The sequence below is a fragment of the Haplochromis burtoni genome, unplaced genomic scaffold, assembly GCF_018398535.1.
Source record: "Haplochromis burtoni strain Fernald_Lab_line unplaced genomic scaffold, NCSU_Asbu1 Contig_137, whole genome shotgun sequence".
Classification (NCBI taxonomy): domain Eukaryota; kingdom Metazoa; phylum Chordata; class Actinopteri; order Cichliformes; family Cichlidae; genus Haplochromis; species Haplochromis burtoni.
Window position 1 is genome coordinate 656,329 of NW_024582498.1, and position 24,379 is coordinate 680,707.

The 24,379-nt window shown below is 40.0% G+C and overlaps 2 protein-coding genes across 4 annotated transcripts in view; both read left to right on the forward strand.

The window, feature by feature from the left end:
• Positions 1-5,124, forward strand: part of LOC102302258 (maltase-glucoamylase, intestinal) — a 28,698-nt gene extending 23,574 nt beyond the window's left edge. For both annotated transcript variants that reach the window (XM_005931205.3, XM_042224384.1), the window contains exons 38-48: positions 442-575; positions 754-788; positions 1,005-1,121; positions 1,480-1,628; positions 2,083-2,167; positions 2,322-2,378; positions 2,522-2,646; positions 2,925-3,013; positions 3,449-3,498; positions 4,302-4,469; positions 4,664-5,124. In XM_005931205.3, the coding sequence (XP_005931267.1) occupies positions 442-575; positions 754-788; positions 1,005-1,121; positions 1,480-1,628; positions 2,083-2,167; positions 2,322-2,378; positions 2,522-2,646; positions 2,925-3,013; positions 3,449-3,498; positions 4,302-4,469; positions 4,664-4,741 (1,087 nt within the window). In that variant the 3' untranslated portion in view covers positions 4,742-5,124. The remainder of the gene's footprint in view (positions 1-441; positions 576-753; positions 789-1,004; positions 1,122-1,479; positions 1,629-2,082; positions 2,168-2,321; positions 2,379-2,521; positions 2,647-2,924; positions 3,014-3,448; positions 3,499-4,301; positions 4,470-4,663) is intronic.
• A 1,883-nt stretch (positions 5,125-7,007) lies between these two features.
• Positions 7,008-24,041, forward strand: nop14 (NOP14 nucleolar protein homolog (yeast)). Of its 2 annotated transcripts, none has more exons than XM_005931204.3 (19): positions 7,008-7,219; positions 7,571-7,753; positions 10,554-10,688; positions 11,953-12,094; positions 12,395-12,537; positions 12,654-12,782; positions 12,909-13,031; positions 13,803-13,934; positions 14,033-14,348; positions 14,475-14,605; positions 14,691-14,776; positions 14,856-14,991; positions 16,090-16,191; positions 17,246-17,399; positions 17,482-17,641; positions 21,229-21,376; positions 21,497-21,615; positions 21,742-21,897; positions 21,983-24,041. In XM_005931204.3, the coding sequence occupies exons 2-19, from the start codon at positions 7,571-7,573 to the stop codon at positions 22,074-22,076; spliced, it is 2,589 nt and encodes an 862-aa protein (XP_005931266.1). In that variant the 5' UTR covers positions 7,008-7,219; the 3' UTR covers positions 22,077-24,041. The 2 variants fall into 2 exon arrangements, with proteins under 2 accessions (XP_005931266.1, XP_005931265.1); XM_005931203.3 differs by having other exon boundaries at positions 7,011-7,194.
• The last annotated feature ends 338 nt before the right edge of the window (positions 24,042-24,379 follow it).

Below are 24,379 nucleotides of genomic sequence, written 5' to 3' on the forward strand. Positions count from 1 at the left end.
AAATCATGCCAGAGATCTGTTTTAATATGTTGAAGCAGACAAAATTGTCATCATAATCTAAATCCATAATTGGAATAAAGTCCAATTGCATATAGGTGAATAAAAATAATGTAAATGTAAGACTGAAAATTCATATCTTTCAGCATGTTTATTTAACTTAACAATGTGAAAATACATTTGTCCATGAAGTGAAACACTTTTCTCACCGCAGAGAAGAATTAGCTGCAGAAAAGGATACGCGGACGCTCAGGCTGTTAGCTCAGTTGCTTTAGCTTAATTTAATTTCAAAAATAGCACACATAATTCATTTCTATAATAAATGAATAACTGCTTTAAAAGAAAGACGACACTTTTATGTTATTCTAATTGCTCGGCTATGTATGCGCACGTGTGTTATTTGCATGTGTAAGGCAAATCTGCTTGTCCTTCTCCTTTGCACAGTGCCCTTCTGGACGTGACTGGTAAAAGAGGCATAGTGGTCACCAGGTCCACCTACCCCTCTAGTGGAAAATGGGCTGGACATTGGCTCGGAGACAACAATGCCAGCTGGGACCAGCTTTACAAATCCATTATTGGTACACATACACATTTATTTTTAATTTTACTCTTCTGCATAAAACGTGCTGTTCGTAAATGTGTTTTGAAAATATATATTTTGTCTTTAACACATAGGTTAACATGATCCCAAACCCCTAAAACGAAGCAAAAACTCTAATCCGTTTACATAATTTCCAATGTTTCTTTGCTCTACAGGTATGATGGAGTTCAGTCTCTTTGGAATCCCTTACGTAAGTATCATCATCTCTCCTGGCTTTGACCCTCTGAGTGATCTTGTACTTACTAAATAACATACAGTAGCTTAAATTGCGTTTCATTATTTACTTGCTTGATTTGATCAAAGAGGACATCTTGAAATGCAATGTGAAGCACAATGCAATGTGTGATTTGATTCAACATGATGCTTAAAAAATACAAAAGACTTTGGGTTTGACTCTCTCTTTCAGACCGGGGCAGACATTTGCGGGTTCTTTAATAAACCTGACTATGAGATGTGTCTCCGTTGGATGCAGCTGGGTGCTTTCTATCCATACTCACGCAACCACAATGGCAAGGGCAACCCGGTGAGTGGGTTAAATATGCATCCATAGAGATGGATTGGATTGTGAAATTTAAAATCAGCTTATTTGACTTTTTCAGGTTTATATTTGTGCAGTCTGACTTAAATTACTAAACCATCATTGGATCTTAAAATCTAAAGGTTTTAAAATGTATTTTTGCTCTTGGATTCAGTGCCAACAATTGAATTATTTCATTATCTATAGAATTAATTTATTTTTACACCAATCTGGGAATTAGGAGTTTGTCTAGTGTCATGAACAGTGCCATGAAAATGGTGCTTTTACTCATGAACTTTGCTTTTTTTGAAGCTGAAAATTTGAAACTTATAAATAATAATGTGTTTACATTTTTTTCTTTTAGAGACAAGATCCTGTTGCTTGGGATAAACCATTCGCCGAAGCAAGCCGGGATGTCCTGAACATCCGTTACACCCTCCTGCCCTATTTGTACACGCTGATGTATGAGGCACATACAAAAGGAAACACAGTGATCAGACCACTTTTGCACGAGTAAGCTTAGATCACAACACACACAAATACACAAACACTACTAACAAAACATCTCTGACTGGCTGCAGATGTTCAGTTAAAGTGGTAGATAAAACTCACTTTGGTTACCCATGACTTTTGTATGGAGTTTAAGTAACTTGCTCATGAGAATAACTAGAACTGGTAAGAAAGTTAGAATAGTTTTTCTTGACAATTGCACTTCTTTCATATCGGCATTTCAAAAGCTCTCTGAGCAAGGCACTGCATGTGAGATGATTAGCTACACTTGGCAACTTCCAAACATGAACACGTGAAACTCTTTGAAAAACAAGATCAATTTAAGTGACTCTTAAAAAGTTGCAGCTGGTATTTAAGGAGCTGGCTGGCTGAGTTTAATTGGCTTTCATCTGGAAGCCACTGAATCCTGAATGAGTGCTTGAATACTGAGGTTGGCTTCTGTGCTGCTGTATCGCAGGTTTGTGGACGACAAATCTACATGGGAAATCTACAAACAGTTCCTTTGGGGACCTGCCCTACTTATCAGCCCCGCACTTGACCCGGTATGCTGTAACACACACACACACACACACACACACACACACACACACACACACACACACACACACACACACACACATTTTTTTTCCCTTTTTCTTTTAAATGTCTACACCATTAGTGTTGGGATTGATTGTTTTTATTTGCGACTGATTTCAGGGAGTCACAAATGTGAATGGCTATCTTCCCAACGCACGCTGGTATGACTACCACACAGTAAGTATTTGTCTATAGCAATAACATTTAAAAGCAAATATTTGTTATCAATGCATTTGCATAATTCTGTTGATTAAAAGATGCCTTCACACTCTACCTGTGCCTCTAGTACTTTAATAGCATTCAATCATTTCTTTCATCAGGCCGGAGATGTTGGAGTGCGTGGCCAAATGATCAACATGCCGACACCCTTGGACCATATTAACCTGCACATCAGAGGAGGATACATCTTACCCTGGCAGAAGCCCGAGAACACTACATACTACAGGTGAGCACACATTATGCCCCATACAGTTAGCTACAGGTCTGCATCCTGTGTGTAGCGTGACCTGTGTGCTTGTTTGTCGGTTAATGAGAGAGAAACACATATTGCTTGTGTGTTTGAATGTTTTTAAGTGTGAGTGGGAATGAGAGGTGGGACACTCAGGTGATGATCATTTTCAACAGTAAGGAGATCAGGCCCCTGTTTGTTCTCAGCATCAGGTTTAAACGGACGTTGTCCTTTAGATATCTGCTACAAACATTTCCACTGCTTTTTTTTTTTAGCCGGAAGAATCCTCTAGGACTGATCGTCCCTCTGAGTGACAGCGGCACCGCTGAAGGATCCTTATTCTGGGATGATGGCGAGGGAATTGGTAAGTGAAAGGTCCCTCTTAAACACCTACACCTATCAACACACCGAATAGCATGGGGTTTGACATTTAATGTATGTGTTTATAGAGTGATTATTCACACTTATTTTCTTTTCTCAATGCATTACTTGCTTACCTGGTCATGGTGTCATTCATCCAACCAGTTCCATGTTCACTTATTCACGCCACCAATTAATTATTCACCCTTGTGTATATTTACTCTGCATACGTTAAGCCAATTATCTACTTATTTTACTTAATTGTTATTGTTATGGCTCGTCTGCTTGCGAGTCATTACTATGTTACATCATTTTTATATTTTCTCCATTTAGTCAAATGAATATCAACTCAAGTCTTCATCGGCACAAATTCTCACGTATCCGTAAGTTGTCTCTGTGTCAGTTATTTTGTTTTCATGTTCGTATTTTCTCTCCTCAGACACGGTGGAGACCAACAAATATCTTCTGATCTCATTTTCAGCACAGTCGGTGAGTTCAAGAGCCAACTACGTATCGTGTTTTTTTCATTGTCATTATTACTGTAAATGCACGCTTTAGCATTCAAAATGGCCAAATTAAGTGGATGTCAAAGGCTAACTGTTAGCAGTTGGTGGTTTGAAATAAGTTTTTCTTCAGATAAATTTCTAACTTTAGAAAATATTTTGACACCGGTATTAAAAAATAGAAAAGAAAAGGGAAAAGAAAGATGTTTTAGTGCTTTAATGATATAATATTAACACATTATTTTAATTATGTCAAAGCAGATAAGTGACCATTATAGTAAAAAAAATGATAACTCAGTAGATGCTTTCAAATTACTCAAGAGCAAAGGTATTTTGTGCTTAAATTTTTGTGGCTTAAAATGAACATGCTTAGTCAGAAGAGAATGAAATGTTGTGTTTCTTCTTCCTCGACACCATTTAGTTAAATAAAACAATAAAAGCCACAATGCAGTCACCACCAGTTTTGTTGGAAGGTTTCTGCAAAAGTTCATGTTTAGCAGTCAGACAAGCTCAAAGAATTTCTTTCACAAACCTGAAAAACTTGGACATGATCTCAGAGTAGATTTAGTATCTGTAGATACACCAAAGGGCTTCAAGTGTCTTCCAGTGCCGATTGTTGTCCAACATGTCATACAATTACCGCAATCCTGTAAAACTGATAGCTGGTGGAATTTATTATTATTATTATTATTTTGTTTATCCGTGATACAGATCAAATATGTAATCATTTGCACTGGATGTATTTGGTTTTCATTAACCCTCCTCCTTGTCTCCAACCCTCTCATTTAGAACACCTTGTCCAGTCAGGTGACCCACAATGGTCTTACTGCTGGTGATCGGCTGAAGCTGGGCGTCGTGAAGGTTTGGGGTGCAGGCAGTACTAAGATCACAAAGGTTACCCTGACTGTAGCTGGAGTGGCACATAATCTCACCCCAGAGCACAACGTTGACTCCCAGGTCAGTGCATTTGTGGGATGCTCATTTTTGTTATACAGATCTAAACACTGTAGGTTTCTCTATTTAAATGTAAATAATTAAAGAGCGTTATTATTATCATTAATATTATACAGCTCACAAATAACGAAGAACAGGCCACGTTAAATGAACGAAAGGATTAAGTCGCCCTCTGTTTTCTCTGCCTCTTCTTATAGGAGCTGATTATTGATGCGACTTCAAAGGATGTTTATGTGGATCAGCCTTTCATCATAACATGGCAAACCATTGTCTGAGTGCGCTATTTGTGTTGACCTGTAAAAAATTAAGATATCTATGACTAATGATGGAGTAATTTAAATTAAGAAGTGAATATAGTGCATTTTCTCTGAACATGAAATCTGAAACCTCAGTTTGTACCAAGTACAAGAGTGAAACTGTCCTGTTTACTACTGTTCTGCACTTCTACGTAAACGTCAAGCTATATTTCAGAACATTATCCCATCCACCAACTGCTGTTGTTAAAATGTGCGATACTGTAGAATCAGTGATAAGAATAATGGTTTAGCTGCTTGTGTTAAATGAATCCAAGTGCATTAACTGTATGTATTTACCATCATTTGCATTTCTGTTCTGATCTGATAAACAAGCCACAAATAAATCAAACAACTAAAAGTGTGTTTGTTGTTCTTCTCCTGTGTGTCTCTGTCTTCTTGTTGGTCATATTAGCCAATGAAAAATAGTTTGGAATGTCAGCAACAATTCATTAAGTTGTGGAGGAAAGAAATGCTAACCTAATTTACATGCAGGATCATTGATTTCATGATAATATCCTGGCAAACAATCACAAACATCTTAAATCTCTTTGTGATAGGTGGCTATGCTTTGATTCATGTGAAAAGTGTGTTTGTGTGGATGTGCTGGCATCTGTTTATAGTACAGCTGTGTTGCCACAATTAATTACCCATAAAATGATGCAGTTATTCATTAGTCAGCCTGCAGTGAAGCTAATGATGTCAGTTTAGCCATGGGAACCTCAAATTGATTTCCAGTCTAATCACCACCCCATGGGAAACAGTGTGTAGGGGGGTTGTGCTTTTCTCGAAAATGTTTAGATCTGTGACGAATCAGTCTACTTCCTGTTTTCAGGTTAGATGAAGAGTTTCACACTTTCACTGTTAAAAACATCCCAACCTTGGGTGCCTCTGGGATTAATTGAGCTGATGATCTGATGGGACATTCTTCCTGGATTCATACAGAAATTATTACTTTGAGATGACGACTGTGAAACAGCCAGGGCTTTCATAGTCTTTACTCTCCTTTCTATCCTTATAGGATCACGTAAATTTTAATAACTCAGACAAATCATGGTCGCATCTCCTCGTCTTAATTCCTTATGGTTGCCCCATGTCCTTCAAACCCTCAGGCCTGATCATTCTCTAGCTTTTCTTCTGTGAACTGCTCATCCTCTGTTCTGTCACTAGCCTTTCAGACTCTAATTAGAGAACCTCATACATGTCTCTACCTGCTACATCTCCACCAGCAGCAGCATTTTGACTCTCACCGCTACAATTTTGCAACTCCCTCCTGCTATGTAGTTTAACAGATTAGTCAACACACAAAACAATTTACTGCTCGAACTCTGTACTTCAGTGAATTATGTTCAGTTGTTTCTGCTTTTAATTTTGGAGATCATAGCTATCACAGAACATTAATAATATACAGCTTTCTGCAGATAGTAAACATTGATGAAAAACCCTAAATTGCAGGACACTGCATTGACCTTCAAAATGCAGTTCCAGTTTTTATTCAAGGGGGTCAAAACATTGGGTGTAAATTGGACACAGTGGGGTGTACTTCCTTATAATAAAATTGTTGTGCAGACACAAGGTCAGCATGTTCGTTGCTAGAAGTTATTTCATTCCATTCACTTGTTCTGTTTGGCTTGTTGGGGTCAAAATGAGCTGTCTCATTTTATTCTCACTGGAAGAGAAAAACAGACAAAAAAAACAATGAATTAATCCAGTCTGGGGCCTTTCTGTGTGGGGCTTGCATGTTTCTTTGTGTCTGTTTTGTCTTGGTATTCTGGCTTCCTCCCACAGTCTGTGTGGCATCAGGTTAATGAGTGATTCTAAATTGTTGGCTGTAGGTGTGTATGTATGGTTGTCTGTCTCTCTATGATCTGTAGCATACTGGCACATCTCACCCGATTGCTGTGACCCTGAACTGGATAACCAGAACAAATTGGATGGATGAATTGATGGATAGATGGATAAATAAAAAATGATATGCTTGAAAACGCTGCTACAAAAAGTATTTCACAGATTTTGGCTGCTTCTATTATATTGGAATGTTTAGTATTAGTAATATTACCCTTCCTAAGCTACTTTATTGGGCTTTATTTCAATTTCTTTTAATTTTTCATCCATCTGTATAAACACAGTTTGAATTTGCTACGATAACTGCAGGAGGCTTCGTCTCCACTTCTTGATTTTGAAGGGTGAACTTCCATCTTTAAACTCTAGAGGCGCTGTAGGAGCTTTTCCACCGGAAGTACCTCATGTCTGCTCTATTGTGGTGAACTTTCACCTTAGGCTGTGCACGCTGGAAGAAATGGAAACTCAGTGAAGCAACGTGGGCAGGGATATATTAAACAATTATTTCTTGAATTTAGTGTCGCTGAAGCTTTTCCTCCTAATCTTTTGTTCCGCCTGGACTTAATAATCCGACGCGTCAACGCGGCTCAAAGGTGAGCACCTCCTGTCTGTGAAAATGTGAGTTTGTTTACAAGCTGCTGACGGTTCACAGTGAAGCTAACTGTCCTGAAAGTAGCCCAATATTTTTTCTTGTGGATTTAACATCGTATGCTATTTCATTTGGCATTTTCATCTAACAAGTGTGTCTGTTTTGTAAACCTGAATGCTTTAAAAGTTAATTTTTAAGCTAGCATTAGCCCAGTATAACGATAACAAAAAAATGTATCCAGTAGAAGTCGCAGGAAAAAAACGAGACTCCCAGGAAGTAAATAAACATAATTAACTATCATAGGATCTAAGATTTAAGCTGTAAACAACCAGAGGAGGGGAAGAGACAGTAATGTTAACTCAGCCATTGCTTTGTTACAGATGGGGAAGGCGCCGAAGAAGAGGAGCCTTGCTGACAAGGTGCGAAAGACCAAAACCTCCTCTGAGATCAAAAACAACCCGTTTGAGGTGAAAATCAACAGAAAGAAATTTGATGTCCTGGGGAGAAAAAGCAAGCATGATGTGGGTCTGCCCGGTGTATCTCGATCCAAAGCCGTCAATAAGGTAAGAGACAGCCCCTATTATGTTTTAATGAACTCACCTGACCTTGTGTTCAGGTGTGAGCTCACTTTAGAGGGATTTGCTGATGCTCAGTACTGTTTTATTAAATTGTATTCATATTTTTGGAAAGACCAGTTACACTGCATTGCGCGACCGTCAGTGCTGAAAACTATTTATCTAAACATCGTGTAAATCATATATGAATTTAACTATTAACTATATCTTTTTATGGTTTGTGTTTTCAAGTCCTAAACTGAAGACTTCCTGCTAACTTGACCTTTAACTTGACAGTTAAAACCTTTCAAGGTTCAAGGTTCTTTATTTGTCACATGCATAGTTATACAAGTATAACACACAGTGAAATGTAGCCTGACACGCTCCTCGACATGTGCAAAAAAATTGGGGGGGTGTAGAGGAAGAACATTATATATATATATATATATATATATGTGTATATATATATATGTATATATGTGTATATATTATATATGAGAGAGCAGCTGGATAGCGTAGTGGTTAGACTACACGCCTTTGGAACAGAGGATCCCCTATGCTAAGCAAGCCTACCGCAGACATGAGCGAGACAGATAAATATGAAGGCATGCCGGCTCGGACGTCGCCCGGATCAACAAGGTCCGCGTCAGGTGTTGAGGAACCAGGGCACCCTGACGAAAAGTGGGCTACTGGAACAAGAAGGCATCGGTGGGCAAGAGACGAAAACAGGGCGTTGTTGGAATGCTACTACGCAAGTAACCCCAGGCGAGTGCTCCAGCAGATCGGGAATAACATCGGAGATCTCTGTCCAGAAGAGCGCAGTCCTGGGAACAGCTAAGATACTGCGCAGGACCCTCAAGCTCCCAGGCCTCTGGTAGAGGACCCGAGCTTGAAGGATAAACCGCCCGCAGGGGCGTGCTGGGTGTTTTTATATTATAATATGAATGTATATCAATCGTATATATAATACTAGAGATGGCACGATACCACTTTTTTATGTCCGATACCGATACCGATATCATAAATTTGGATATCTGCCGATACCGATATGAATCCGATATAGTGTTTTTTAATCAACAAAACTGTTTTTTAAATATCTTGCTGCATTTTGTATAAGTTCATACTCAAGTTTAAAACAACAACTACACTAAAGCTATTCTGTTATACCTGTATGCAAAAAAAAATATTTCATAGTTCAGCAATACTGATCAATCTAATAAACTTAAACCTACACCATCCTCCCTATTCTGGTATTTTAAAGAGTACTTAGCGTAAATATTAAGCAACCTAACTAATAGGGTTCCAACTCCCAGCAACAACAAAAATAAATAAATAAAAAATAGGGAACCACCCCTCACGCTCCACCTCATGATGCTTAATCGACGTAATCAACATTAATTTGATGCAGTGTGAAAAAAAATGCACAGAAATCAATTATTTTTCAAGAAATATTAAATAGATTCAACATCTTTCTTCAACAAAATTGCAGACTGCACAGATGGTACCTTCCCAAAGGAAAAAGTACTATAGCTTACTAGGGTATATATATTAGACTTAATAGTCACTATATACAGTAATTGACTTCTATTCCTTTTACATCAAATTAAAACTTTGGGTGTCAGATAATTATTTATTAAAAGCTAGACATTTTAAATGAGAATAAGAAAGAAAAGTATGTCTTTGTGCCCCCTTTTCCCTGTTAATGCCCTATCGGCCCCCCTGGCTAAACTTTGCTAGATCCGCCCCTGCACAGTTACCAGCCGTCAGCTACGTAGAAAAAGATCCTCGAGTAGAAAGTAATATTAAATAAATTCTAACAACAGCTGATCAAGCTTAAACGTGCTGCTGTTGTTCAGCCGCTGGTTTCCTCTTTCTGGTGCAAAGTGGGCCAAAAACAAACAAGAGAGACGGACTCGCGACAGAAAAGCCGATCAGCTGATCATTAAGCAGTTTCATGATTGAAGTAGCAGCAGGAAGAGGCAGTCGCTTGTTAAGCTTAACGCAGGAATGCTTTACAAACATTCAGAGATGGACTTACACACTTGCTTTACTTCTCTCGGGGATAACTTTGTCGGAGATGAAATGCCGGGTTGCTAGCGAAGCTCCACATGCTATCCAGACCACCGACAGGTCCCGCATGCCACAGCCACTCTATCACGTGATGCATACTGCTCCGACGTGCTAACGTTCTGAGGTGAGTTACGGCGTGTTGCAAGTTTTGTGAGGTGCTTTCGTGATATTTAATGGATCGGATTACATTTTTTATTTTTCTCCGATATCCGATCCAGTAATTTAGGTCAGTATCGGACCGATACGTAATATCGGATCGGTCCATCTGTCATATATATATATATATATATATATTGGGTGAATGTGCAGTAGTAGCAGCAAGCAGGTGAATTCTGTACATTAATATGAATAGACATCTGAATAGATGTCTATTTCTTACCTGTTTTGTATATAAGCTCTGCTGCTTAAGCCAAAATCTCCAGAGAACTGGAGCCACAAACTTTTCTGTTCTGGCAGTGTTTGCTCACAGCTCGCTGTGCATTTAACACTATCTGTGCTGTGAAGCCTGGTGCTCACACAGTCATGCTGGGAGAGGGACTTTCTGCAGGAGTCACTGAGAGGGTTGTAAGAACAGAGAGAGCCGTGAACTGGTCTAAATACAAGCAGAAGTGCTAAGAAAAGTAAAATCTTCATCATTTGTTGTTTCTAATTTGTGTGATTTATTATTATTTTTTGTTTTTTAAATTGATAGGGTTTAGGCAGCTTGTAATTAATAAGCAGTTCTTTTTTTAATTTATAGAGAAAAGAGACCCTGCTGAAGGAATACAAACAGAAGAACAGATGCAGCAAATTTATTGACAGACGTTTTGGAGAGTATGACACCAAGATGGCACCCGAAGACAAAATTCTCCAGAGGTTCACGATGGAGAGACAGGTCAGTGATGCGATGTGTTTATTGCTGCCTGAAAGGACACATTGATCATCAGGTTGTGAAATAAAGAATAGATAAAATAAGCCAAGCATTTAGTGATTAACATGATTTCTTTCTTTTTTGTGTGTGTTACTTTCGTCATTGTGGATATAGCATCAGTCGTTTACTTAATCAGTGTGTACATCCTCCATAACTCATTAGATTTGCTATAAACCAGTCATGATGTGATTCAAGTCCAGACTTGAGAAGTTTAACAAAAAACCTGCATTTAACTTTTTGTGAATTTCAGACATTTTTTTTCTTTTTTCCAATTAAAAAAAACCAAAGTCTCGTCACTTCCTTTTTATGGCCTGAAATGTTGATTCTAGACCTCTTAGTAAAAGAAACGCCTTGAATATACAATCTGACAAGGACACAAACAACTGGAGACATGACAGCTGAGTAGTTGTTTCTATCAAACTTATTTTGCAGTTTGCCGCATGCGTAGATGGTGCATTGTAACGTAAAGCTCAGGTTTGAGGACCCATTCACTGTGTGATGATGAAATTTACATAACTCCCCAGTGGACTCAAAAATGAGAGAAGTAGAGTCGAGGCTTAAGTGACTAAAAAATCTGGTGCATTCTTAAAAAGAGGAAGTATACAGGCCAGCTCTGGACTGGTCAGAAGACCACAGAAGAAGAGTAAAATAGAGGATCATTGAATTCTTTGATGCAGGAAAAACGGTTCTAGTCAAGCCAAGAATGCTCATTTCTGCTTCCAGTGTTATGCTGCAAAATCAGTGCTGTGCCTCAAAGTGTGGATTAATAATGACCCAAAAGAAACATCAGAAGCATCCCAAGACTCTGAAGGCAAAGATTTTGATTATGGTCACATAGCCTACTGATTTCATGCCATCTGTGTGTGCTGTTTACTTACTAAAGAAAAAACTGGATACAGGAAGACCCACAATTGCGCAGCATCTGAAGGTGGCTTCAGTAAAGGCCTGATAGATCAATTTTTAGTTTTTCTAATTCCTTTAGAGCCTGTATAAACTAAATGCAGTTTATTCTTCATTGCAGCCTTGGCTCACTTCTAATCTATCACAGCATAATAACGACTGTGTTTAAATACTTGTTGACCTAACTGGTCATGTTAATACTAGACTTACAGGCAAAGATTTGTCGCTTCTTTTGTCCAAGCTGCATAATGAAAAAAGTGAAAATAAACTGGCTTGTGCACAGATGTACCAAACCTACACCTTCTGTTACTTTGTATTTTATTATTAGCGCGTCCATGAGAAGAAGGACGTGTACAACCTGAATGAGGAGGAAGAGCTGACTCATTATGGCCAGTCTTTGGCTGAAATGGAGAAATTCAATGATGTTGTGAATAGCGATGATGAATCAGAAGAAAAGGGTCTATTGTCTGGTGAGTCTGAGTGCCAGATGAATGGATTTTTTCCACATCTACATGGTTCTTATATTCCTGTTGTACCTTGAATCCATTTTCATTTAAATACTTTGATATTTTAATAGTCACTGTTTGTTATCCTCCAGATAAGCTCACCTTGATATGGGGGGAATTAATGTTAATTAATTTTCCTGCATATTCCCAAACATGTTGCCCATCTTTTTTCATTCCCAGCCCACAGCTTGGAGTGAACACGAGTGTTATTATAGATGACAGAGCTGGCATTTATTAGTGACATTATTTTTCTTTCACACCTAGCTGAGCTCACTGCGTCCCACTTCGGAGGAGGAGGTGGTCTCCTCAGGAAGAAGGCATTGGGGGAGGAGGAGGAGGGAGGCCAGAGGGCAAAATCCAGGCAGGAGCTCATTGAAGAGCTCATCCAGAAGTCCAAGCAGGAGAAGGTAAGGCTTCGGTCCTGCTGATGGATTTTGGCCCATGCTGCCTTTGCCTGTCATATTGTTGCAGATTACAGACTTTGCTAAACTGCTAAGGGCTGATGTCTGGGGCTTGTTTTCAGAGGGAACGCCAGGTGCAGAGAGAGGAGGCCCAGGAGCTGACCGAGAAGCTGGATCAAGACTGGAAGAACATACAGTCTCTGATGGTGAAAAAGACGCCCAAAGCTGACAAACAGGAGGAGAAACCCAAAGTAGGAATACACAAATGAGTCTGCAAAAAGACCATTCCACCCAGATGTGTGTGTGTGTGTGTGTGTGTGTGTGTGTTTTTTTTTTGTTGTAATAAATACCTTTTGCTTCATGTTTGTGTTTTCTAGCTGGAGGAATATGACATGATGGTCAGAGAGCTCGGCTTTGAGATGAAGGCTCAGCCCTCAGAGAAGATGAAAACTCCAGAGGAGCTAGCCAAGGAAGAGAGAGAGAAGCTGCAGAAACTCGAGGTACATTTGCTCTGTGGAAATTTGCCTTGTTGTCTGCAGCTGTCAAGCACTTTGATATTATTGTCTGTGAAGGTTCTCAGTCATCCAGGTCATCGTAGTCAAAGGAGCTTGCAAAGAAAAGCGTCTGGACTTCTTTAAGTTGCAACTTAAAGAAGTCCAGACGCTTTTCTTTGCAAGCTCCTTTGACCACTTTGATGTTAATCGCCTGATCTTTCTTTGTTTTTTTTCCTTTTTAATTGAAATCAGGTTTTATTCTCAGTCTTTAAAAAGAGAAAATACCTCTTGATAGACGCATCATTTTAATGCAAAGACATCACTGTCCCAATAAATCGAGCTCTCAGCTAACAGGAGCCACGTAGAAAAGATGCTGGAAAGCCACATTGTAGCATTATACGATGCAGCTCTTACATTTTGACAGAAGTAGCTTCTTGCTCTTATGACAGTCACGTCAAAGGCAGCATTCAAATGCGGTTTGACCTTGTGAGATCTAAGTACCTGTAATCCTTAACCCCTTCCCTATCCTATCAGAATCTGTGATTAGTTTTTTTCCTTTCAAAAGTCTTCCCCTAAGTTTGGGAATCATGGGACAATGTAACTAACAGAAACCAATAACTGTACAGGTTTTCCAAAAAAAGCAGCTTTGCTGTTGTCCAGATTGCAGGGTTTTGAGTTACGGTCACCTGAGATCGCCTTGAGATTTTACTTTAATGGTGAATTTAATTAGAGAAGTAATTGATAACGACCAGTTGCCATCACCTGATCTTTCTACAGGCTGACCGTCTCAGGAGGATGATGGGAGAGGAAGTCGTGGAAGGTGCACAAAGTCAGATTCACTTCTCTGCTGATGACCTCAATGACGGCTTCATTCTGGATAAGCATGACAAGAAGACTCTGGCTTATCAGGTGTGAGACGACACAATGCAGAACAGTTTTGTTACTTTGGGTTATTCCTCCTAGTATGACTGTTGATTTTTATCTTAATGTGTTATTCCTGTCCATAGGATGGAAAATGGAACATGGGGGAGGAGGAAGAAGAAGAAGATGAGGCTGAAGATGAAGAAGGAGAGGGCGAGAGCAGTGAGGAACAGGAATCGGATGCAGAGGAGGATGAAGTTGAGGAAGAAGAAGAAGAGGAGGAGGAGGAAGAAGAGGAGGGAAGTGGTGAAGATGATGGCCACTCAGACCTCGAGTCTGAGCAAGAAAGCGAAAATGAGGAGGAGGAAGAGGCCAGCCCCAAGCCGAAGAAGACTCTCAGCAAAGAGGAAGTGAAGGCCCAGCAGGAGGCAGCCAAAGCAGAGCTCCCATACACATTTGCTGGTACCAGAATTTATTACTCACTAAAATAAAATAAAAAAAGGCAGATTAGTGTCATGTTTAGTTATAGTTACTTCTTTCCCTTACAAAATATCCAATACTGTATTGTTCTTCTTCTTCCTCTCACAGCCCCTGAGAGCTACAACGATCTGAAGGATATGCTACGTGGTCACACCTCTGACAACCAGCGCCTCATTGTGGCCAGAACTCAAAAGAGCAACCACCCCAGTTTGGCTGTAGGCAATAAACTCAAACTGCAGGTACAGTTACAGAGTTGGATGCACATGTGTGATGAGTCGGCAGCTTTCACCGTTATGTGAATTCACAGAGCTCTCTCTGTTCCAGAAACTTTTTGGCTTTCTGTTGGAGTACATCGGAGAGCTGGCCACTAGGAGTCCACCTGAACTTAGCACCATTGATAAGCTCATACCGTGAGTTCAGAAAGAGGCTTCAAAATATTTAGTCCTTGAAATAAAGACATTTCTTTACCTTTTGCAAATCTCTCTGCAGCGAGGTGTACGCTCTGTGCCAGATGTTTCCAGATGCAGCCTGTAAGGCTATGCAGAGCATCCTCGGAGATGCCGCTCATAGCATGGAAGAGACGCTTGAGGTCAAAGGTCACGCAGCTTTCCCTACACTAGACATGGTATGAATTACTTACTTTGATTGTGGTAAATGTTTGATGTTCACCGTGGTGTTTATAGATTTTGGAGTCTTTAAATGTCAGCTCATTCAGGGACTGACTGATTCGTAGGCCTGCGCCATTCTCGCTTCAGGTAGAATCAATGTTTGAATCAATGTTAAGACCTTCCAGTGTTATATAAAGAAAACTAGTGATTCATCTTTAAGCAATAGAGCTTCTTACAGTTTGATTTCATCCCAGCTGATTTTGATCAGTGCTTGTACCGTGACCTCTTAACACACTACACAGAACTTTTAACTCAGCTGCACTGCGTGCGTGAGTGAGTAATACTGCCATGTTAGTCATGAGAGGCTGATTGAAAGTACGGGTTCTAAAATGTATATATTTCTAAAGAGCAGGTAGATTCTCTCTATATAATCTGTTAACTTGTTATCATTGTCTCTGAATGATGGATTGAGCAGTGGCCCATTTCCTGTTGTGGGGATCATTGTGTGTCAGGCTATGATGATGAGTAGGCCGCAGTGGTTGCACTGAAACAAAGTTTAGCCTGGTTTAAATGGCTTCTTTAGTAATTTGATTTAGTTTTGATGAAAAATCAATCTGCACTGTAAATATTGCTCACTAACCCACTGCTGTGATTAAAAGGGGAATAAAATGAGAGTTGACTGCCAATCTGTTTAAAGGCCTGTTATTTGTGCCTCCGTCGCTCAGTCATCCCTCACAGTAAAAGCCAGCAAGGCATGCTGCGAATCATTCACTCTGCTGCCCTGAGCCTGGGGTAAGAACTGAAGAAGAGCTGGATGAGCTTACTTTTATCAGATCCTCTCTTTGCTCATCTGATTCTGGCAACTCAACAATCAGACACTGTTCAAACTGATATTAGTCAAAATGTAACTAGGACTGTGTAGAAGTGCAACTGTTTTCTTAAAAGATTTAATAGACGTTTAACGTTTGATGTGTTATGTTCAGGATTTAAGTGAATGCTTTGGACTTTGTCCCAGATGTTTTTAAAGTAGGATTAATAAAATGAATTCTCTAATGTAAAGACACTTATTATTGTATATGTTGCACCTTCATTTGTATATTTCCTTCTTTTTTAAGCTCATCTACCTTAAGGTGACAGCCCTGCTGTTTCCTACCTCAGACTTCAGGCACCCAGTTACAACTCCAGCGCTGCTTTTCATCAGCCAGGCTCTCACCAAGGTACACACAGACATTTTAATATTTTTACATATCTTTTAATATCTGTGTTGTTTGAGCAGTTTGGGATCTTATCTAGTGTCGAACTTGCCTAGCTGCTACTGTGTGTGTGTGTGTGTGTGTACGGTGTGTGTTGTGTGTGTTTGTGTGTGTTGCTGTGTGTGTGTGTGTGTGTGTTTGTGTGTGTGTGTGTGTGTGTGTGTGTGTGTGTGTGTGTGTGTGTGTGTGTGTGTGTGTGAGATTAATTACTTTTCTGTGGAACTTCAGAAAACAGTTGCTGTTAAATGTCAGGAGGCCATCACATTGAATCCTGGTAGTCCTTTCTATGTTACCAACAGACATACACGAACACACGTGCACATATTTTGTCCTTTCCATACACACACGAATGCTTACCCACACATCACTTGAGGCTACAATTCTAAACAGGTAAAAATCAGAAGTTAAATCAAAATAATATTTAGAATAGACCTGTTCAAAATGCCAAATATACACTAGATGACAATCTCTCTCTTTTCATTGTTCTTGCTAGAATTGTACCAAATAGACATTAAGCCTCGGTTGCAAATTAACCAAATGCATATATATCAGAATCAGAATACTTTATTAATCCCGAGGGAAATTAGGGTTACAGCAGGCAGCACGCTAATGGCGCATGCGCACTTACAAAGGAACCTTCTGACCAACTTTACACAAACATTACATTGGGGAGACATGTCAGAAAGGTAGGCTGATAGGAAAAAACAACGAAAATACACTACATGAGGTAAGAGGAGGAGAAAAAAAACTCCACTCAGACTGAGCTCCTAGTGGGAGAACAGTTTGATAACAGAAAAAACAAAAAAAATTAATTTAGCATAGCGTTAGTAAACTTTTCCAAAGATCATGAAATGATGAGGGACGAAGTCCATGCTCCTTGTTATGTGAACATTCTGTAAGTTATTTGAAACAAATATGTGTTTGAGTTTGACAAACGCATTTTCTTTCCAGATCTGTCTCTCTGTGTGCAGTAATCCTGAATCTTGTGTGCTTGTGTCTATGTCTTGTAATTTTTCAGTGCCCAGTGAGATCATTACAGGACCTAACATCAGGTTTAGTTCTGTGCTCTCTGGGAGTGGAGTATGTCTCTTTTTCAAAGCGCTTCCTGCCTGAGCTCATCAACTTCCTGGTTGGGACGCTACACCTGGCAGTGCAGGACAAGGCATCTTTGGGTATGACACTTTTATACGGCAGGTATGCTTTGTTAAGGTGTGAAACTGACCTGACATACTCTGACATTGTGTTGTGTTGCAGGTTACATTGTGGTGCCACCCTTCAGAGCATCAGGAAAATACAGCGATCTTTTAGTGCTGTCATCGTCAGAGTCCTGCAGGAGCTGGAGCAAAAAAAGCCTCCCACTCTCTGCTACTCAGCAGCTGGACCTCGAAAACGACCCTGATAGAGATACCCACAGGTAAAACATGACCCTGCTTGTTCAGTCAAGTCTAGTTCAATGCTTCTTTAATTCTTAAACAAGCACTGGGCATTATTAAAATGGTCCAATACAAATAATCGCTGTGGCTGTTCTATGTAGATTAGAAAATATCTGCATTTATCCCTAAAATTGTGAAATTAAGTGTTATAGCAGCCAAAAAATGGACAGCAGCTTAGCTTAATAATATAAATACAATATAGATACTGTACAGTAGAGTTAGCTGTAAAGTAGTGAGGTGAAGTAAGGTTTTCCAAAAATCAAAGCAAGCAAACAAACAAGAAACCCTCCACAAACAGATGAAACCAGTGTAACTTTGGACATAAATCAAGATGAAATATCTCGGTTGGTTTTGAAGGGTTAGTGAAGTTAGTTGAATTATAACACTGGCAACGTCTTTTAGAAGAGTTGGGGGTAAGTTGTTCTTAATGAAAGTGCTGATTCAGGGTCATTCAGTGAGACTGTTGCTGTAATTTGGCAAGGAGAAGACAAAACTGCAGCCAATAGACTGTATTAGCCTTTTCCATTAGCCGATGTGCCATGTTGCATGTGAATAATCCTAATAAAGACCTTTAGAGGGGAAGAGTGACGAGCAGAATTACGTTTGATCATCACCTGTTGCCAGCGGAGTTGTTCAGCTGTTTTCCAGCTGAGACTCCAACCACAAAACCTCCTGGTAAGAACATGGAGGATAGATGCAGACATGCGGTTTATGCCAAAATTAGAAAATTTCTTTGTTAGAGTAGCCGAATAAAACAACAACAAATCTGTAAATCTAGGAGTGCCATTGTTGACTATTGAAAGTGTAGTATGTATGATAACCATGTAATAACAGAGATTAACACGTTCCTGGAGACAGTTATAGGCACAGTGGGAGGACAGAGAGGGAGTGTGAGAAAATCCTTTGTCTTCTCCTTCACACTGTTCATGATCAGTTTGGATCACCAAAAAGGAAATAATTACATTGGAAAAAAAACGGAGCCACATTAAAAAAGTTAATTTGTTGGTTTTTTTGTCTTTTTTTCCTGTAAAGACAAAACTGAAGCACACAAGCGTGCATTCATACGCATCTTCTCTGTAACTGGCTGCATGTTCCACAGTGCTGATGCAATTATTGTGTGATAAACATGCTCATTATTATTACAGCCACCGCTGTTTGCATCTGATAAACCTAAAATAGGCCTTCATACTTGGTTTACCTGGATACGCTGAGTGGCTCAGAGCTGATTTATCCACTTGTGTGAATTGGGGTGAGTCGCCAGCACGGTTTCACACAGCAGCTGGTGTGTGGGCACAAAGCTAAGCTTCAGGCTTCAGCAGATCATGATTGTGCACAGTTTGTCAGAACATACATTTTTATTCATGCTCAACTAAAACGAATACTTATTAATGTATTGTAATGAGTGGTAATTATCGATAACATTTCATTAAACATGCAGAGACATAAATACAGCAGCCACTGGTTGTATTTATGGGGGGAAAATTTTAAAAGAGCCTCCAAAATATGGAGGCCAAGTCAACACCTTGAACTCTATAATGTCCTTCAAACCAGCCCTGAACCATTTCTGCAGTGGGCCTGCGATTGTTCTCAGTGTCATTAGGGAATGCTGTTGCCATAAAGAAGTGTAAATGTGAGGGGTATGGGTGAGAATAACATCCAGATGATGCTGGAGCCAGGGTTTCTACTTCCACTCGCCTTCTTCACACTGCCGTCTTTTCCCATAAAAAGGACACATTCCCAAAGATGTCCATGCGATCTATGTATATCATATATGTATTATTCCAATTTATTCGTCAGTCAGTTTTGAGCTGCTAATCATTTTGCTGTACAGTTTACAAAGGGCAGGTCGTGTTTTCCAGTATTTGTGTTCCTAATGAGTCAGAATGAGTCTTGATCAAATAGTACTCAGTGAGTCATCTTTAAATCCTGTGCCCTGGGGTCTGATCAAGTCCAGTTCTCCCACAGTGTTATATACGCCACTGCATGAGAGTCCCTCTGCTCAGTTTCATAGTATAATTTCTGCATTCCTTGAGGCCGTACAGTGACACATGCACACAAGCAGCTGTGTGTGAAGAGGCCAGTGGGTGTGGTAATTACTGCTGGGTGATAAAGCAGGCGAGGATAGTGAGTCTACACTGAAGGTTAAAGGGTGTCTAAAATGTGTAAAGATGGAGGCGGCAGTGTCACACAGAAAATAGAGCTAATGCTTTTAGAGAGGTCAATGACTCCCTGAAGTCTGGAACCCGTGGACGTCACCAAATGCTGCATTTCCTCCTTGAGATGGTCTGGAAGACGATTACCGTAGCTGCCTTCAGCTTCTTGTTTGTGGGTCTTTGTGTCCCGGTTCCAAAAGCAGCCGTATATCCTACAACCCGGCCTCCACCATGTTTGTAATTTGTAGTTCTGAGAGAATGAGGACTTTGATTGATCACTGACTTTTAATGTAGATCCACATGTCATTATTTCAATTAACACGTAAAATATCCGTGAAACACTAACTGGATAGGTTCATCCTTCTGATTGTGAGCCTTGGCTTTTGTAGTTCTGAGTGACATTTATAGACAGCAGGCAACAGTTACCGTATGTTTCGGACCATAAGACGCATTAAGCGAAACAAAACAGTCAGATAAGTCAAACTTTCCTCGACTCATTCTTCTTGCTTCCTCCACTTCTGTGCCATTGATTCATTAATGTTAAACTCTCTCGCAGCTGCTCTATTCCCGTGTTGTTGCAGTATATTAATGACTAACCTTCTATTGTGGATGAATAATCTCAGTTGTTCTCCTGACTGAAGTTTGGTCTGTTTACAGCATCCTGCCATGCGATTGCATTTGTCTCTAACCACCGGGAACCCTCACATTAACTTTTATCGAGTGGAAAAAAGTTAGCATTCATCTTCTTCTGTGCTTATGTTATGCTAACATAGCTGTGTCGCTAGCAATCACGTCAGCTAGTTCAACTTCAGTAACCCTACAAACATCACTGCTGTTTAGTTTTCTGCCTTCATTTAAACTTTTCATGGATGCCTGGATGTTAAACATAATTGTTGCACCTGGTAAACGCTGATTGTTTTATTAAAGATGAAAGAATTTAGACAGTTTTTAACTCTCAGTGATGCCACAGTGTTCGTTTGACTTTGGGACCTGAAGAGGACAGAGTTTAGGACCCAGATTGCTCTTCAAGGCTCCTGACTACAGTAGCCGTAATGCTCAGACAATCCATCAAGCAGTGCGGCTTCATAGCTTACCAAAGTTGTACTAAAACATTTTTTTTGACAGATTTTTAAGTGCTGCGTACCACATAAAATTGGTTCGAGGTCCGTGAGCACACCGGATTATAAGGCGCACTGTCAATTTTTGAGAAAATGTAAGGATTTTAAGTGTGACTTATAGTCCGGAAAATACGGTACTTGTAAAATCAAATGTTGCGATCTGCACGTGCAGCAGTGTTTGAAAGGAAGTCATATGTGTGAAGTGAGAACTGGGCTTCAGGACCTGAGGTATATAGAGGCTAATTAACATGAGAAAAGTTATAAAACTGAAATGTTCATAATTGTGTTTTTTCACAGGTTAACGTGTTTGTCTACTTGCCTCGACCTGGTGAAGAGGTGCTGCTTGCTCTACAAAGACCTCCCCTCCTTCACACACATCTTTCAGCCAATCAGAACGCTTCTTTCAAAACATCTTTCCACCCAAACATTACCAGAGCCATTACAGGTTAGTTACGGATTTGTGCTGATTTTTTGTTGTTTTGTTTCTTTTTGGGGTTTTTTTATTTTTATTTTTATCTTAATTGGATGAATTTTCTGTGTTTAGTAACAGTGTTTGTCATTGCAGGAGCTTAGCAGTGAGATCGTGGAGGCCATTAGCAGCACGCCTGTGACTCAGAGTGCGCTTGTTTTTGACAAGAGAAAGCCTATTCCTCTGAAGCTGCTCACGCCCAAGATTGTTGAAGTGTAAGCACCAAAATAAATTGCTCATCCAAATCGAGCAGTTCAGATTGTTCAGGTAGCCAAAGATTTACGATGGATGTCTCCCCTCTTTTTTTTAATATTTCGTGTGCCATTTTTGGTTATTATCAGGCTGGACTATGGAAAGAAGCGTGGCAGCACCAGAGAGGAGAGAGAGAAGGAGCGACTAAAGCATAAATACAAGAGGGAGTTTAAGGGCGCTCTGAGAGAGATCAGGAAGGACTCACGCTTCCTGGCCAGAGAGAAGCTCAACGAGGTCATGAACAGGTGTGGATACAACTCCAGCATCCGTTCAGAAATGTTCATGCTTCTCTTAGTAGACGATTTAACTTTTATATATTCTGTGTTTCAGGGATGCAGAGAGAAAGAGAAAAGTGAAAGAGCTAATGGGCAGTCTGGCCACCCAGGAGGGAGAGTGGAAATCCCTGAAGAGGAAGAAGAAGTGAAATATTTAATCTCCACCAGTTCTCCCCATTGTCTGATCATTTTCAAATGGACCTCTCCAGTTCAGCTGTGGATCACATGTATAAGGTTGAAATATATGGAATATACAGCTGAGAGTTCTCTGTCATGATTGCACACCGTGTTATCACATATTCCCATGTAGGCGTTTGATGTGACAATTGGATACTGCTGTTGGAAGTGTCAGTCCACAAAGGAACAGAGGAGTGAATATTTTGCTCGCATTTTCCCTTTTTTTAAAAACCAGAAACCATCACAACGTTATGCTGTTGTGTGTGCTGTCAACAGTGGCTATACTTTTCCAATAAAGAAGGTCAGGGTTACTCCCACTATGATAAAAATGTAAATAAATTTACAGCACATGGATCAAGCTGCATCGGTCTTCATTTTAAATGTTTAATGTTCTGTCGTATAAAACACCTGGAAACAGCTGCATGGTCTTCACATTAATGCAGTCCTGCACAAATTGAAAGGTTGTGGTCTTAGCAGGGTTATGGTAATAATTTATTACTTAGCAGCCTTTATTCATAAAAAGCTTAAAAACAAAGTATTTTATTATGTACTAAATATATATTAAATATAACTATTTTTGTTCACTGCAACATGGAAACAGGAGGCCGTCAAATGTATCTTTACAAATCCAGTCTGAGTGAAATGATTTGAGCGATTCTGAGAATCGTTTGACGATGCGGTTCTTGATGATCTCGGTGGTTTATCTCGCTGTGAGTGGATTTTAGAAATCAGGTCGCACGCATCACAGGACAGTTCAAACACTTTGAATTCAGACTGCAGCTGGGCAATTGACACAATACCAAGAACCTGAACAGGAAGGAGGCATTCAGATGATGTGGGTTGGTACACAGACGCTGCATGTATGGTTTGATTGGTAGGAAGGCAGGAAATGTTGGTTAAAAGGGCTTCGGTGTGGTGTTTAGTGGAGATGAATTTTCTCTTTGAGTTATGTTGCTGTTACATGCAGACACGAACACAACAGCAAGATCTGCTCACGCCTTAGCCGATACAAAAGTTCATTCAGGACTCACATTAGCTTTGGAGCTGTCGTAGCCAGCGTAATATTTTGTTTGGATACATTTCTGCATTTTTCTTAAAAACATGCTCGCCCAGTAAATCCTAACCATCTCCAGAAGTGTATTAATGCTGGTGTCCAGCAGTGTTCTGGTCTCCATGCTTGCCCCCACCCTGCTTTTGCTTACCTTGTCCATTTGGGTCATTTTCATGCCCTCTAGCTGTTTCTCTGTTGATCTTTTTGCAAGCTCTCATCACTGCCAGTCAACTACATGCTGATCTGAGAGTGGAAGGTTATTGTGCTTACTCCTGTGCACCTTTAGGGAGTCACACTTGCTCATGTATCATCTGTTGTCCTCTTAAACATTAAAGACAGCTGCTACCTAGATCCGTCTCCATGTTGTGCTGATAGGAAGTCTGCTTTAGGAGGCAGACCAGCAACATCATGCCAGAGAAATCATCTGAATTCTCTGGCTTTCTTGAGACTTTATTATTTAGATATGAGGTTTGATCAAAAATTGCAATCTAGCTAATTTCTGCTTAGAAACTGTGGACTCCTGGATTTAATTAAATTAAAATCTGCTTGGGAGTAGCTGTAGATTCAGTTCTCACTACCAGCAATGATTCTCCATGAGAAACTTGGAATTAGAAGTTGACCTTTGCTCCTGCAATGTTTGAGGACCATGATGGTTGGAACCGGACTTCCAGCGAGCGGTCTTAGAATAGCAACGTCCCTGGAAAAGCCACCTGGACATGCCTGAGAAAAGGATCTTAAACAGATGTAAATCAGTTATCCTGTGCATCTTATTTTCTTTTTACTGTTTTATAGTGCTCACCTGATTTGTCCAAATGACCAGCCCCCAGAACAAGTAGCCTACCCCAGCTTTAGCATGAATATGATGTATGCTTTTCATCAAGTGCATCATAAAACAGTGGGCTACTGCAGCTGTAGACTGATGTGTCATGAACAATAAATACCCACCAAATCCTGCAGGACTAAAAGACATGTTGGCCTCAGTGTTGATGAAGAGTGCTGTCTCTCCAAGGAAACAAAATGCTGGAAGTGTTAATTGCAAGGACATGCCTTTGTGAGTGCACGTCTGTCTCTTTTTTTCCCTCCCCTCGCACTCTCTAAAGCCTGCAGCTGGAGGGCTGGCTACAGCACATTTTCAAGCCCAACATGGTTGTTCTGTTTAAGCTGCATGCCAACATCTAATCCTAGATTATCTTTGATTACCAAAATCCTTAGACGATACCGAAA